The sequence below is a fragment of the Cebus imitator genome, unplaced genomic scaffold (genome assembly GCF_001604975.1).
Source record: "Cebus imitator isolate Cc_AM_T3 unplaced genomic scaffold, Cebus_imitator-1.0 Scaffold379, whole genome shotgun sequence".
NCBI classification, from domain to species: domain Eukaryota; kingdom Metazoa; phylum Chordata; class Mammalia; order Primates; family Cebidae; genus Cebus; species Cebus imitator.
Window position 1 is genome coordinate 1,070,579 of NW_016107694.1, and position 17,169 is coordinate 1,087,747.

The following is a 17,169-nucleotide window of genomic DNA, read 5'->3' on the forward strand; positions in this document are numbered from 1 at the left end:
CTTATGTCTCTTAGACCATCCTTGCATCCCTAGTATGAAACCCACTTGATCATGGTGAATTATCTTTTTGATATGCTATTGGATTCAATTTGCTAGTATTTTGTTGAGGATTTTAGCATCTATTTCATCAGGGAAACTGGTCTGTGTTTTTCTTTTTTTGTGTTATGTCCTCCCTTGGTTTTGGTATTTGGGTGATACTGGCTTCATAGACAGATTTAGGGAAGACTCCCTATTGCTTTATCTCTTAGGAATAGTGTCAGTAGGATTGGGACCAATTCTTTTTTGAATGTCTGATAGAATTCAACCATGAATCTGTCAGGTCCTGGACTTTTTTTTGTTGGCAATTTTTTTGTTACCATTTCAATCTAGCTGCTTGTTACTGGTCTGTTAAGAGATTCTATATCTTCTTGGTTTAATCTAGGAGAGCTGCAAACTTCCAATAATTTATCAACCTCCTCTAGGTTTTCTAGTTTATGTGTGTAAAGGTGTTCATAGTAGCCTTGAATAATCTTATGTATTTCTGTGCTACCAGTTGCAATATTTCTTATTTCATTTCTAATTGAGCTTATTTGGATCTTCTCTCTTCTTGGTTAATCTCGTTAATGGTCTGTTTTATTGATTTATCTTTACAAAGAACCAGTTTTGTTTCATTTATCTTTTTATTTTTTATTTTTGGTTTTAATTCCATTTAGTTTTGCACTGATCTTTGCCATTTATTTTCTTCTGCTGGGTTTGGGTTTCGATTATTCTTTTTTCTCCAGTTCCATGAGGTGTGACCTTAAGTTGTCTATTGGTTCTCTTTTGAACTTTTTGATATAGGCATTCAATGCTATAAACTTTCCTCTTAGCATCACTTTTGCTGTATTCCAGATATTTTGATAGGCTGTGTCACTATTATTATTCTGTTCAAAAACTTTTAGATTTCCATCTTGATTTCATTATTGACCCAATTATCATTCAAGAACCCATTATCATTCAAAGGTTATTTAATTTCCATATATTTGCATGGTTTTAAGGCTTCTTAGAGTTGATTTCCAATTTTATTCCACTGTGGTCTAAGAAAGTTCTTGATATAATTTTGATTTTCTTTATTCTTTTTTTTTTTTTGAGGTGGGGTCCCACTCTGTCACCCAGGTTGGAGTGCAGTGGCACAATCTAGGCTCGCTGCAACCTCTTACTCCCAGGTTCAAGTGATTCTCTTGCCTCAGCCTTCCAAGCATCTTGGGATTACAGATGCCCACCACCATGCCTGGCTAACTTTTTTGTATTTTTAGTAGATATGAGGTTTCGCCATGTTGGTCAGGCTGGTCCTGACCTCAGGTGATCTGCCTGCCTTGGCCTCCCATAATTTTGATTTTCTTAAAAATACTGAAACTTGTTTTGTGGCTTATCATATGGTCTATCTTGAAGAATGTTACATGTGCTAATGAACAGAATGTATATTCTGCAGTTGTTGGGTAGCTATGTAAATATCTGTTAAGTTTGTTTGTAGAGTATCATTTAGGTCCACTTTTTCTTGTTGACTTTCTGTCTTGATGACCTGTTCAGTGCTGTCAGTGGTGTGTTATAGTCCCCCATATTATTGTGTTGCCATCTATCTCATTACTTAGGTCTAGTAGTAATTGTTTTATAAATTTGGGATCTCCAGTGTTAGGTGCATATATATTTAGGATTGTAATACTTTCCTGTTAGACTAGTCCTTTTACCATTTTATAATGTCTCTCTTTGTCTTTTTAAACTGCTGTTGCTTTAAAGTTTGGTCTTTTCTGATATAAGAATAGCTACCCCTGCTCACTTTTGCTGTCCATTTGCATGGAGTATCTTTTTCTACCCCTTTACCCTAAGTTTATGTGACTCCTTAGGTGTGAGGGGAACCTCCTTAAGACAGCAGAAACTTGGTTGGTTCATTCTTACCCACTCTGTCATTCTGTATCTTTTAAGTGGAGCATTTAGGCTGTTTACAATCCATGTTAATATTGAGATGTGAGGTACTATTTTATTCATCATGCATTTGTTTCCTGATTACCTTTTCTTTCATTGTGTTACTGTTATATAGGTCCTGTGAGATTTATGCTTTACAGAGATTCTATTTTGGTGTATTTCAATGATTTGTTTCAAGATTTAGAGCTCCTTTCAGCAATTTTTGTAGTACTGGCTTGGTAGTGATGAACTCTCTCAGCATTTGTCTAGAAAAAACTGTATCTTTCCTTCATTTATGAAGCTTAGTTTTGCTGGACACAAAATTCTTGGCTGACAATTGTTTTGTTTAAGGAGGCTAAAAATAGGACACTAATCCTATCTAGCTTGTAAAGTTTCTGCTGAGAAATCTGCTGCTAATCTGATAGGTTTTTCCTTTATAGGTTACCTGATGCTTTTGCCTCAGAGCTCTTAAGATTCTTTCCTTTATCTTGACTTTAGCTAACCTGATGACTATGTGCCTAGGTGATAATTTTTTGGCAATGAATTTCCCGGGTGTTCTTTGAATTTCCTGTATTTAGATGTCTAGATCTCTAGCAAGGCCAGGGAAATTTTCCTTGATTATTCTATCAAATATGTTTTCCAAACTTTTAGACTTCTCTTCTTCCTTGGGAACACCAATTATTTTTAGGTTTGGATGTTTAACATAGTACCAAACTTCTTGGAGGCTTTGTTCATTTTTTTCATTCTCTTTTCTTTCTCTTTGACAGATTGGGTTAATTTGAAAGCCTTGTCTTTGAACTCTGTCTTCTGCTTGTTCCATTCTATTGCTGAGACTTTCCAGTGCATTTTGCATTTCTCTAAGTTTATCTTTGACTTCCGGAAGTTGTGATTGTTTTATATTTATACTATCTATTTCACTGAAAAATTTTCATTTTATATTCCATGTCATATTTCTTTTATTTTCTTTCTTTCTCTGGTGCCTCCTTAATTAGCTTAATAATCAACTTTCTGAATTCTACTTCTGGCAATTCAGAGATTTTATCTTGGTTTGGATCCATTGGTATCCACTAGTACCATCTTTTGGGAGTATAAGAGAGCCTTGTTTTCTCACGTTACCACAGATGGTTTTCTGGTTCTTTGTATTTGGGTAGACTATGTCAGAGGGAAGATCTGGGATCTAAGGGCTACTAATCAGATTCTTTTGTCCCACGGGTGCTCCCTTGATGTAGTGTTCTGCCCCTTCCCCTATGAATGGGGTTTCTTGAGAACTGAACTGTAGTGATTGTTTTTGTTCTTTTGGGTCTAGCCACCCAGAGGAGCTCCTGGGCTCCAGGCTCGTAATGGGGAGTGTCTGCAAAGAGTCCTGTGATGTGATCTGTCTTCAAGTCTCGCAGCCATGGATATCAGCACCTTCTCTGATGGAATTAGCAGTGAAGTGAAGTGGTCTCTGCGAGGGTCCTTGGTTGTGTTTTTGTTTAGTATGTTGGTTTTGTGTTGGTTGGCCTCCAGCCAGGAGGTGGCATTGACAAAAGCACATCAGCTGTGTTCCTATAGGGAGGATGCAAAGTTGCCCTAGGGACACTTAGTTAAATATTTAGGTCTCTCAGATGATGGGCAGAGCTGTAAAGCTCCCAAGAGATTATGACTTTTGTCTTTGGCTACCAGGGCAGGTAGAGAAAGACTACTAGGTTGGGGCAGGGGTAGGAGTGTCTAAGCTGAGCCTCTCCTTGGGCAGAGTTTCAGAATCAAAGAAGCAAAACAGCAGATGTGTTATTTACTAAACAGTTGAGGACAAGTGATTTTAATAGGATTCCTTTCCTAGGGCCATTAGTCTCCCTTCTTGTGTTCACAAATAATTGTGCAGAAAGAGCATCCAATATGGCAATAAGCATAGTTCATGGAATGTTTTAAGATAAAAATTCCTTCTAGAAAATAAAAATTTTACCAAATTCAGATTCAGGGGCCACAGAAAACATGGTAGAAAGAGTCCTTAGTATATTTCAAATATTTCCCATAATACTGCATTGATTTTAAATAAAATAATGAGACTCAGATAAAAAGTTAGTTGTTGGCTAGAGTTTGCACTTGGGTGGATACAAGCACTCTTCAAGGAGAAACACAAGAATAGGCTCTATCATGCCAATTAAGAATTCATCATATGACTCTGGTTTGTCAATATTCTGGCAATGTTAAGTTCCCAAAAGTAGCCTAGAAAATCTAGAATGAAAACAAATCCAAGGCTATTTGTACTCACTTCCAGAAGTACATCTGTGTAAGAATCTCGTATTCCTATTCAGTTGTACCACTCAAAAAATGCTGCAGGGCATTGTAAGTACACTATACCCATGGAGTATTCTCCCAACAGGGAGTTCCCAAACTTATTTGAGAATAGGACATTCCCCCTCCGCCTTTTTAAATAATACCTCTTGTTATCCTGAGTATGAGTGTTCCTACAAACAGACTGGGAGTGCTGTTCCATTAAAACAATAGTCTAAAGTACTTAAGAGTATTGGGCATGGTGTCAGGGTGCCTAGATTTAAATGTTAACATAATAGCTGGTGACCTTGGACGAGGTACTTAGCTTTTCTCTGCTTTGGTTTCCTCTTCTTTAAAATGGATATAACAAGAGTTATCTGCTGCTTGGGTTTATTTTCAGGAATAGAGGAGAATATGTACTTAGTGGAGTGCTTAGCACAACGCCTACAATAGTAATCTTCAGTCAATGCAAGCCCTGAATATTTTTATTATACCCAGTGGTATGGCTAAACTCAGTAGAGAAAACCTTTCCAAAAGAGACCTCTTTTGTGGGTCTGGGCTAGTCCCAGATTTGTTTCAGTTCTCCAGCCATCTCTAGTTCTACACTTTAGGTTTCCATTTCACTGGAAGCTGTTCATTTTCTTCTCTGTTACTCTGAATTGCATTTCCTGGGGATTTTCCAAGGCAGACTTGACTAGAGACTTAGGGAAGAAAATCTTCTACCCAGATGGGTCCTTACTTCTAAAAGAGAAGACACTGCATTGGAAATGGTTGCATAAAGCTCTGGCTACAGTGGAACTTGCATCAAAGCCCTCGCATGCCTTTGGCTGTCTTCATGGTTGTATTCTAGGCAAGGAAGGCTTGGTGGCTCTTGGACAACTCTTCCAACTCCTTACCTCTGCCCTGTTGTTTCTGTTAACAGGGTGTTTATGATAATGACAAAACCTAAACTCTTTCTTTACATTTTAATTTCTTTTTTGGGGGTAGGGGTAGGGGAGCATTTGATGGCTTCTTCTTGATTACTGAAGAAGTAATACTTATTACACAAAAAAGAAGCATACTTATTACACAGAAATCTAACATTATATAAATATATCAGGTAAAAAGTAAACATCTCCTATAATTCCACAACCCCTGCCTCTCCCGACAATCCCAAGACTGCTACTGTCAACAATTTTTTTCTCATTTTTAATGACGCACAGAGCTGGAAGCTCTGTACTCTGCTGGGAATTCTTCATTCTGCACCATTTGCCTCAGGAGTTTTTCTATTTATCCTTATAAAAGAAACTTCAAATAACATCTTAGTGAAGTTATTCTGATCCAGCCAAGCCATGTTGGTCCCTCTCTTAACCAGGTGCCCAAAGTAATAGGTACAGCCTATATTTAGAGAACTTTCCATAATTTCATTGCAATTTTTGAATTAAATGTCTCTCTTACTTCAAGACTTTAAAGAGTCATGTCTCTTACCTCTTTGATACAAGGCATCTGATACATGAACCAGCAGTCAATGCACAACAAATTTTTGTCGAGTGAGTGAATGAAGAAACATACCAATAAAATATTTTTCTAAGACATGGACTTTCAAGCTCTGTAGCAATCACAATCAGGAGGCTCATCATTTACATTTTTCTGAAAAAATGTTTCTTATATATCCCACATTCCAAAAACCAGGTAATACTGTTAATTCTTATTTCTTTAGACCTGAAAGCTCAAAATTTTAACTTCACAGAAAATGATACAGTTGGAAGAATTTGGGCTGGATGGTAATTTATTTTCCAAGTGCCAAATGAGCATTCTGGAGCATCATTGGTCATAGGCTTTGTCCACTGACACCAGAACATTCCAGGAAATAATATCTCAAATAAACAGTTTCAAGTCCAGTAAACCACAAACACAGAGAAGTATTCAACAGCACTTAATAGCAAATAACCTTCTGTAGACGGTTACTTGGGAATGACTAATTATATTTACAAAGCACAAATATCTCTTCTGTTAGATTAATTGAACATAATTTAAGCTGAAGGCTTGGGCAAAAAGTGAATCTATAAGAGTGGCAAGAAGGGAAGACAAAGGAGAAGATACCAGAAGGATGAATCTTAGAAAAATATTTCCAAATATCAGAGAGCGCCACTGGACCAACTCTTCAAATTAACAAGCTCCACTGAGGAACTCTGACATGCTGCATGACACATCGTCCAAGGAATATCATCCAAAATAAGTCTCATTTTTCTTGGAAAAAGAGATTGCCACAGAGCTTTCACATTTTACCAATTAAACAGTTTGGATTCCATGTAATTAAGTAATATAATTATGAATTTATTTTTTGGCCTCAAGCCCATGGCTGCATTTCTAGTTCAAGTCTATCAGCAATTTTCATCCAGAATTCATACATGTTGAACCTAGCTCTTCATATTAAAATACATAGGCAATCTATAAGTATAAATTCACAATTTTAAAATTAAAGAGTAAGACTCAATGAGTACAATCACAAAAAATGAAGTACAGAGTAGATACTGGGCATTCAACATAAGCAGGATATAGAAGTGACCAGGAGAAATATAAGACTTCTACAAATTCAGTATGAAATGAAAAAAAGTGGAGCAGTCACTGGGTTTCTACCGTGTAAGGCATGGTGGCTTAAGTAGAAAAGGGAAAGGATATTTAAAGTTACATTAGTATAGCTAACATATTAAGTTAGGAGGCAAAGTAATCACTAACAGGGATGGAGGTAAACTAAATTATCGTCTTCTTTTATATGAAAAATAATGGTGCTGTCAGAATTGTGCTTATTAATTTATAAAAGTTAACATTTATTGATAACTTGGGTTGGGCCAGCTCCTATTCTAAGTATATTCTGTAAATAGTTTATTTAATTTTCAAAGCAACTTTATGAGATAGGAACTATGATCTCCATTTCACAGATGAGAAAATTGAGGCACAGAGAGGCAAAGTAACGTGCCTAAGGCTATACAGCTAGGAAATTACAGAGCCGAGATTTAAATCCTGGCAGTCTGGCTCCAGAATCCAGTTTTTAACAGTATACTATGGTACCTCATAATGCCTACTCAAAAGAAATATTACTCTTTATTTTAGAGCTCTATTCATGTCTTTAAATAGGCTTTCAGAAATCTTTTGGAGATTTAAGTCCTGAATTGAACAGACTGGTCACTAGCTATCAAAAGCAGCTGAAGTTGATGTACTTTGAGAACTGGTAAAAGATACTCAACTCACTTTTGCATGGTATTTGATGTTTGTCCATGTGACTGAAATCAATTCAATTAACAGGATCCCACGCTGAGTACCAAAGAAGTAAGATTCAAAGCTTAAAGAGGATAGAGTTTTTATTTCAATCTAGAGCAAATGAAATACTCTGAAACTTATGGTTGAATAGAGATGAGAAAAATGAAGTCCAGAGCGTTCAAACGACTTAAGGCCCAAAATGTAGTTTGTAGCACAAAGTGACCTAAAGTCCAATTCAAATGGGTCTAAAGAAAGTTTCTCTTTTAATTCCACCACTGTGCTTCCAATCAAGCTGGTGGAACATACCAAAATAAAATTAATGTCCAAAATAAATATCTGTCATTTATAAAGAGGAAAAATGTTTGACTTTTTCCTGCTTTGCTCTAGAACCCACTTCATTCTGGAATGATATGAGAAACAGAAAGAAGAGATAGCCAAGGGAATATTTTTAAAAGGGGAGGAGAGAATTAACATAGCATCTCCCAGCTCTTCTGTGAAGGAATGTGTGATTTTCAGTTTTATTTGCTGGATAACATCTCTCTCAAACCGTCTCCAATTCTAAAATTAGGTGTTGAAATTATGTCTATATTGATAACTCTGTGTGTGTGTGTGTGTGTGTGTGTGTGTGTGTGTGTGTGCGCGTGTGTGAAGGTCACTCGCTCCATTCTAAGAACCTTAAGAACAGAGGACATGCTTTAAACCTGTGTGCCCAGCTTCTACGAAGTGCTTTATAAAAACCAAAGTAGGTGCTTAAAAATATTTTATGTTACATATGGTAGTTATGGTAAAAGTGTAAGTATATACAATGTGAGATTTCCAATTAGTTTGTTTTCTTTAACAAAATGACCCTGTATTCACGTTACCTAGATATTTTTATTAGCTTATTTTAGTGGTTCTCAAACTGGGGCTCCTGCTTCCCCTGGTCCTTCAGGGGACACCTGGCAATGTCTGGAGACATTTTTGGTTATCATAACTTGAGATTAAGGGAGGGTGCTACTGGCTTCCAGTGGGAAGAGGTCAGGGATGCTGCAAAATATCCTATCATGTGTGGGACAGACCTTGCAACAAAGAATTATCTGGTCAATCTTTCAGCCTAGATTCCTTATTGTGGCTATAGAAATCATTCTTTCTATCCTAGATTACTCTTTTGTTTCTATCTTGGAAAGACGACCGGCCTTTATCCATTGTTCTAATAGCCTGATAATCTCTGATAATAAATAAGGGAAAGGAAGTAGGAGGTGCTGCTGATTTTTCTTTGCATTTGGTCATATTTTCCTTGCATATTCTTCAGTTGGTATGGTTACATTTGCTTCAGTTTTATTTGCTTGTTCATTTCCCCCAGTGGCTAATAACATTTGACACTTCAGATGTATGGAGTACACAAGAATACAAATTTCTTTAAGAGAATAAGTTATTTCTTTTCTGGGAATCAACTGACCTCAAGAGGACCTTTGAACATATCATAGTAACTAATCTGTCAAGTATTTTGTGTTTTGAGTTAAACATGTCACTACTGAAATCCTCACATGTTAGTTAACAATTTTCTAAATATTTACCAAGATCTTTAATAAGCGAGAGTGCTTCCCATGATATAAAGGCTCCACCACCATCATCCATGGCACCCTGTCCAACATCCCAGCTGTCCAGATGTCCACTGACCAGTACAACCTAGAACAAATAATAAAAAGAGAAAAAGTACAACTAAGCAAAAATGACATCAAAGAGTAAACATTTGTAGGTATTCAAAATATAAAAATGAAACTTTTATATTTTCGATTTTTATGTCTTAAAAGACATGTATCATTTTTACTAGTGGAAAACTTGGTTTGAGAAATTATATAAGGGGTCTAAGGCAATCCTAATAGTAACAAAAATCCTCACTTTGTACCTTTCTTTATTAATATAATTTTGACTACTAAAGAAATTGGCTTATTACTGACAGATATTTGATAAATTTATTATATGGCTTAAAACTTAAATGACATAAAAATGAAGCTCGAAACTTCAACCACATCCTTAACTGTTCCAAATTCGAAAAGAAATGCAATAAACATGTGTCGAATTGATTCAAATGAGAAAATGAGAACAATAATTTATTTTTAAAAATTGTTTTGTGCATTATAGATTGATGTTGAATAAATAAATAGCTGGATTTCAAAACTAGATCCAGTTGAACAGGAGAATTTTTAAAGGAAATTTCAACTGACATCAGCATTAAATAAATCTAGAAATTATATTACACATTTTAAATCATCTCAAGTTTAAAATTTTTGTCAGGAAACATTGGTAATTCTCTCTAATAAAATATTTTAAAAATTTACTGAAACTAAATTTTGTGGACACACTTAAAACAAGTTAAAACCCAAGTAAAGTGATAATGGGATGTATAGAATATTGGTTTGAAAAAAATGTATCTTGATCATTATAAAACATACAAATATGGAGTCAGACGAATTACATATCTAAATACAGATTTTAGAGGAATGTATAGAATAACTTCGCCAATTTGAAGTAGGCAAAGATATCTTAGACTGGACATGAAAAGCATAAGCCATAAAAGAAAAAAATAATAAATTATGTTTTGAGTTAAATATGTCACTACTGAGATCCTCATACATTGGTTAATAATTTTCTAAATATTACCAAGATCTTTAATATGTCAGAGTATTATTTTAAAATTGGGAATATCTAGTCATCAAAAGACCCCATTACCCATTAAGAGCGTGAAAAGGTAACCCACAGAGAAACAGAAAATATTTACCATATATATATATATATATATATACATATATATATATATATATATATGAACAGACAATGCACAAAGAAAGATATACAAATTACAAACAATCATATAAAAAGACAGGTCAGCTTCATTATCATTAAGGAAATGTAAATTAAACCACATTCAATACATATTGACCAGACTGGCTGAAATGAAAAAAAAAAAATGCCAAATATTAGTGAGGAGGTGGAGCAGCTGGAACTCTTGTAAATTGCTAGAGTAAGTATATTCAACCACCCTGGAAAACTGGCTTATCTATTAAATCTGTATGTACACAAAACTATGACCCAGCAATTCTATTCCTAGTTATATATCCAATAGGACTCGTGTGTGTGTGTGTGTGTGTGTGTGTACTTTAATCAAAATAGATGTACTGGAATATTCCTAATAGAGTATTCATTCATAATAGACCTAACCCTCCTTAAAAAAAAAAAAAAAAGGAAAACTAATCAAATGCCTGCTGACAACAGAATGAATAAATTGTGCTGTATTTATCAATGGGACACTGCATGGCAATAAGGTAGGAATGGAGAAATGAACAAACACAATACATGACAAATTTGTACAACCCTCATAAACATAATGAAAAAAGAAGTCAGATACAAAATAACACATCCTCTATCATGCCATTTGCATAAAATATAAAAACATGCAAAACAGGAGAGTGATTACCCTTGGTGAGGAAGGTAAGTGATAAAAAGGGGGTACATGTAATCCCAGCAATTTGGGAGGCCGAGGTGGGTGGATCACCTGAGGTCAGGAGTTCAAGACCAGCCTGGCCAACATGGTGAAACTCCGTCTCTACTAAAAATACAAAAATTAGCTGGGCATGGTGGCAGGCGCCTGTAATTCCAGTTACTCCGGAGGCTGTCATTGGAGAATTGCTCGAACCTGGGAGGTGGAGGTTGCAGAGAGCTGAGATCACGCCATTGCACTCCAGCCTGGGGGACAAGAGCGAGACTTCATCTCAAAAAATGAAGGTATAGGAAAGCTTCTGGGGTACTGTTCATGTTCTGTTTTCTGATCTGGGTAGCAGTTACACAGGTGTACTCAGTTTGTAAAAGTTCGCCATATACACTTAGGATTTGTATACTTTCTCTGAGAATATTATACTTCAATATAATTTTTTTAAAAGTTTTACAGATTGATATGTCTGCTTAGCATGTACTGAGTAAACCAAAGTTGAACCAATCTTCTTGATGATTAAAATAAAAATTCCCCATGACTTTGGGAAAGCAGGACTTTGGGGTTAAAATATTAGGGTCACCCTTTGCACTGGATGATTCACAGAGCAGCTGCAGTATCTCCCATTGACTTATATACAGACCCAACCTAGTATGACCTCACTGTAGTTACAAACAAGCACAATGCCCCAAACTAACAAATGGCCATGAAATGAACCCAAATGGATTGTTTCTAAGGGGAGAAAATAAAGAATAAAGAAAAAATCATGTTGCAATAGCAGGAACTTCTGATTCAGAAAGTAGTGGTGTAATCCCATGTGGGACAAACAGCCCAATTAGTCAACATTCTCACGACTCTCAGAACATTTTCCCAATAAGATTCTAGTGTATTAAAGTATCCAAATGTGCTTCAATACACTTTTTCTCAGATAATATATAAGAGTGACAAAGTAAAGGAAGCTATCATTTTATCCTTCAGATTTCCTTCAGAATAATTGAGGTTGTTTACAATCATACTTCTTTATGTTTTCTTCATTCTGTAATCTACTTAATGTTACTTAAACTAGTAGTTAAAAAATTGGAAAGATGGTTTTTGAATGATAGGAAACTAAACAACATCCAAAAGGACAAGGTCTTTGGTATAGTGCTATAGAGGAATGGTTACATATTCTTTGGATTTTGAGAGCTTGGTTTAGTATACATTTTTTTTAAATCAGAAAACTGGGGGCAACAATAAAATGGTCATCGTAATTTTAATATCTATTGATTTAAAACTAGGTAACGACAAAAAGCTACTTCTAAGTCAGTAGCAATTTGAATGAACTTGAATTTTCCAAATATAAGAGCTTCTGCATATACTTAGAAAATAACAGTGCAGGAGGTTTCACTCACAATGGAATCTGGCTAGCATTTCTTAATGTAGCCTCACAAAAGATAACCCAGAAAAATATACCAAGGCACAAGATTACTGAAAAATCTCCCTTATGTCAAGGTCAGGTGCAAAAGAACATTAGTTATAATAAGCTTGGATCTGACTTAGACAAACAAAACAAAAACAGACTACCCAGAAATGCAGTAAACTCCAGTTTCATGAAAAATATCACCTGATAAATGTTAGGAAAATGCACAGTCCCTTTACTGCCTCTGTTGCCAGATCTGGACTCTTTTGATCAAAAACATGGCCTAAAATCATCAGAGAAGTGGGCACCTGCCCATCTACCCCTTGTGTTCTGCTTCCTGAGGCTGATCAATTCCTTTCCCCCCGACTTCCTTTCCACCACCATCTCTTCCAAATGCAGTATAGAGTAAAAAATTACTCTGAAAACAACAACTGCAATAGCAGCCACAACAAAACAACTAGAAAGGCAGAATGGGAACTTAGTTCTTTGAAATGTAGGGTTTCTTATTTGTAAGGCAGACCTTAGCTCTGACTGCCTTGGGAATGAGGGCCTTGGGAGTAGGGGAAGAATACACCACAGTCAGACAGAAATGCACTGGATGAAAGCCTGCTAGGAGAAGGAATCAGACTGGCAATGGCATACATCCACCCGCAGGCCAGCTGTAGGTCTGAGAGTGGAGATGGATGAAATCAAAGATGTGCAGAGAGCAGCCCGAGGACAAGCCCCTCTGTTATGGGTGCATATGAAGACACCAAGTCCAAATAGATCCACCTGATTATAAGATTAAAATGGAACATATGAAAAATATGGCAGGACAAGGGAGATGAAACAGCTTCAGAGGACATGTATTCTTAGGAAAAGGAGCTAATGCAAGATACTGAAGAACATTTCATGCTCTCTGGCATTCAGTCATGATTTCCTTCAACAATTTGTATTGAGTTCCCACTATGTACTAGAGATGCCAAAATGAATAAAACATGCAAATATTCTACCTTAATTGAATTTAGATTCTGGTGGGAAGATGGAAAATAAATAAATGTGATATAATGATAGTTTTAAGTGCAATAGAGAAAAAAAATCTTTATATCTTCAGTGTGGAGATTTAAAAAATAGAATAAAAATTCAAAGCATGAATAGTAGATATATAAATTCAACTATCATAAGTGAAGTTTATGTTCATCAAGAGAAATTATAGAATGAGAGGAGTTACTAAAAATTAGAAGACATTTAAAATATACATAAAACCCAAAATGATTTATATTCAAAATGGATAATGAATTCTTACAAATCAACAAGAAAAAGACAAGCAACCCCAAAAGCAAATAGGCAAATGACATAAAGGGGCATTTCATGGAAAAGAAATTATGAATGGACAGCAAGTACTTGAAAAGATGACCAATTACCTATCAGGGAAATGTAAATGTAAATTAAATCCTTAATAAGATACCAAGTTGCACCTAACTGGCAAAAAAATTTAAAATCAGACAAATGAGATCTTGGCAGGGAGGCTGAGCAACAGGAATTCTTATCTAATCCTGGTAGGAGCAGGAAATTGTTAAAAATCATTCAGAGAAAACAATTGGACATATCCTTATAAGGCTGAACATATGTGCATTCCACAATCCAACAATTCCACTTTTGATATAAACATTAGAGGGAAATCTAATTCCAGGAGACATGGACCAAAATGGTCATACAGGCTATTCAGAAGTTCTGAAATTGAAAAAAAAACACAAATATACATAATCAGTAGAATAAATTGTGGAATAGTCATACAATGGTATATTACAAAGTAGTGAAGTAAACTGAAAATGACCTAGAGATGCATCGATAAATATAAATGAATCTCGAAAAAAGGTAACAAAAACAAAAACCCAAAAAAAAAGACAAAAGAAATAGATTATGATTCTACAATATAAATTTCAGCTAAACTAAATAATATAATCTTCAGTAATATATACAAAGATGGTATAACTATGAAGAAAAGTAAAGCAGCGGTATACCAAAATTAGGATCGTGTTTATGTTAAATGGGGGTTGGGGCAGAGAGAAGGAGGTGATCAGTCAGGGGAACACAGTGAGCTTCAGAGGCACTGATATTGTTCTGTTTCTGCAATTCAGTGGTGAGAACATGTGTAATCCTTCCATTACTATTCTCTAGATTGAACATAGATAAATAAAGCTTTCTATATGTCTGAGATATATATATATATATATATATATATATATATATATATACACACACACAAAGAATTATCAAAGACCTACCTTTGAAAATCAAAGGGCTCAGATACTTTTAGAAATGAGTTCAACCAAACATTAGATGCCAGATTGACTTGCTCTATTTCAGCTGTTCTAAAGCAAAGAAAAAAATACAGAAAATCTACTTACAGCTACTTACAAATCTAACTCTAGTTACAGAGTATCACAATCTTGATACTAAAACCTAGCAAAGATAGTGTCCTCCTTATAAACTAACTAGAGATCAAATATAATTGTAAAAATCTGCAATAATTGAATCCAAAAGCATATTAAAAAGTATTACAATAATGGCCCAGTCATCTTCAAATGCCCTTGGTAACTAGAAGCAGTAGTATATTCGATATACTAAGAAAGGGCCACTTTTGAATCACACTTATTTTCTTGGTATGGTTAGCTTTTAATTTTCTTCATTTAAAATTACGTGAGTTGTACAGATATTCATCTAAACCTGACCACATTCATGCTGATCAATTGTCAGTAAACAACATGCCCATCTGATAATAAAGCAGAATTCATTTTATAAATATCTTGCTTAGTCAAAAACCAGAAAGACAGCTACTCAGTGTTTTTTTTGTTTTCCTCTTGTGATTTTTTAATTGCAGCAGCTTCCTTCTCCTAGTCTTAATTTTATTTGGCATATTTTAAAAGGTAGCAGAAAAAGTCTTAGGGCTACAAAGTTTGAGGCCTAATGCATTTCCAGACACAGGAAATCCCCAAATTTTCAACAACAAAAAATCATTAAATGGTTGAAAAAATATGACATACCAAAAAAGGAGAAAAAATATCACTCATTATTTAGCCTTAGAGAAGAGGCCGAGAAGTGACCTAATAATGGGCTTCAGCTAAAACAGGTCCCACTGTGAAGAACATGAACAGCAGAAGAAAGTGCAAGGGAAGCCAGGCTTGGACTGCAGCAGTGAGCATCAGGGTCATATAAGCAAGCAAGAATCTTCTGATGCAGGCTTTTGTTAAGTTAAAAAAGAATGACTAACAGGGGAAAGGTTATGAAAAATTTCCTTCCTTGGAGAGTTTTTAAAATAGCATACGTTCTGAGGTCTTAGATGGAAAGCTAAAAGAGAAGGGATAAATAAAACCTACCAAGATTCCATCTAATACAATATTCTATGGCAGTGTTCAAGAATTTCTCTTCTATTCTAATCATTTTAAAGGAGGAAACGGTCTTTCAAAAAGTCTCTATAACCTAACAGACTTTTCCCTAAGCATCTCTTTTCTGGCTGTCAAGCATCTTCCCACAATTTAAAATCTAAAAGCAGGTGGGCAGGCACTTCTCAAGAAATCCATGTTTTCATAATCCCCACTGGAGACAAAGCCTTGGCTTTCAGAGGGCAGTTGCTGAATATATCGTGCTATTGCCCAGCACAGACAAAAGGGACTATGTTTGAACAAATATTTTCCTCCCCAATGATTGAGACTAGGTGGTCTACAGAATAAAGCTAAGCTCTTGATATACAGGGTGTGTTCAGAGGCAACACAGCAAACATGTGAGTTCCTCTTGAATTGATTTCTTATCTTGAAGCTTTTTTTTCTTCCCCCTCAGTGAAGCTGTTGGGTTTTAGCTTGTAGGATACAGAATCTTTTCACACGAAAATGGTCCATCTGTCCAAATGCTCATGGATCACCATAGCTGGTCCTGAAAAAAGCTGTTTCTACTCACAGACTATCCCCTCTTACTTGTAAAGGGCACTCAGACTGGACTCATAAAAAGGAGATAGATCATGCCTATTCCTGGTTGCATGCTGTGAGCATGTTACTAGACTGATAGTTCAGGGTAAAACAAGAAGGATCTAATTATATCTGTGGTGCATGAAAACCAAGCACTAGGTATATTTATAAAATGTGATTGCAGTGTATTTGGAAGAAATAACTGGAACTGATCAAATATTGATTCGATGACAGGGGAACAGCAGAGAATGCCTATAGAAGGAAATCATTCTCATGAAATGGAGGCAACTGGATTTCATCCAGAAGTCATGATTAGATGCAACTGAAGATGATCTTCTTTTAAGCAGAAGAACCATGTGTTTGAATTCCTCCTCTATTTAGCCTCAGCAACCACAATATCAGTTGTCTCATTTGAGAGGACAAGAAGAGTAGAAGAGCTGGATTACAATATTCTATTTGAACTTCCTGAGGGAAGGGAAGAGACACAGAGAGTTTAGGTAACTTCCATATTAATAATAATCATCTTTCCCATGAACAAATCTAAGCATGGTAGAGTACACAGCTAGAACTTCTCATTCCTTACAACCATTCACTTACCATTATGTCCCAGGCCTTTGTCAGGCTAAGCAGGTAGGATTTAAAAAAAGAAGAAAGCCAGGCATGGTGGCTCACACATGTAATCCCAGCACTTTGGGAGGCCAAGGCAGGAGGATAGCTTGAGCCCAGGAGTTGAAGACCAGCCTGTGCAATGTAGTGAGCCCTCATCTCTATGGGAAAAAAAAAAGCTGGGTATAGTGGTGCACGCTTGTAGTCCCAGCTACTGGAGAGGGGAAGGGAAGGTAGACTGAAGTAGGAGGATTGCTTGAGCCCAGGAGACTGTGGCTACAGTGAGCCATGACGGCACCACTGTACTCCAGAGCCAGATCCAGTCTCAAAAAAAA

At 35.9% G+C, this 17,169-nt stretch overlaps 1 protein-coding gene across 2 annotated transcripts in view; it reads right to left on the bottom strand.

Annotated features, from left to right (window-relative positions):
• Positions 1 to 5,566: 5,566 nt before the first annotated feature.
• Positions 5,567 to 17,169, bottom strand: part of LOC108288590 (carboxypeptidase Q) — a 318,489-nt gene continuing 306,886 nt past the window's right edge. For both annotated transcript variants that reach the window (XM_017507572.2, XM_017507571.2), the window contains exon 5: positions 5,567 to 9,084. In XM_017507572.2, the coding sequence (XP_017363061.1) occupies positions 8,950 to 9,084 (135 nt within the window). In that variant the 3' untranslated portion in view covers positions 5,567 to 8,949. The remainder of the gene's footprint in view (positions 9,085 to 17,169) is intronic.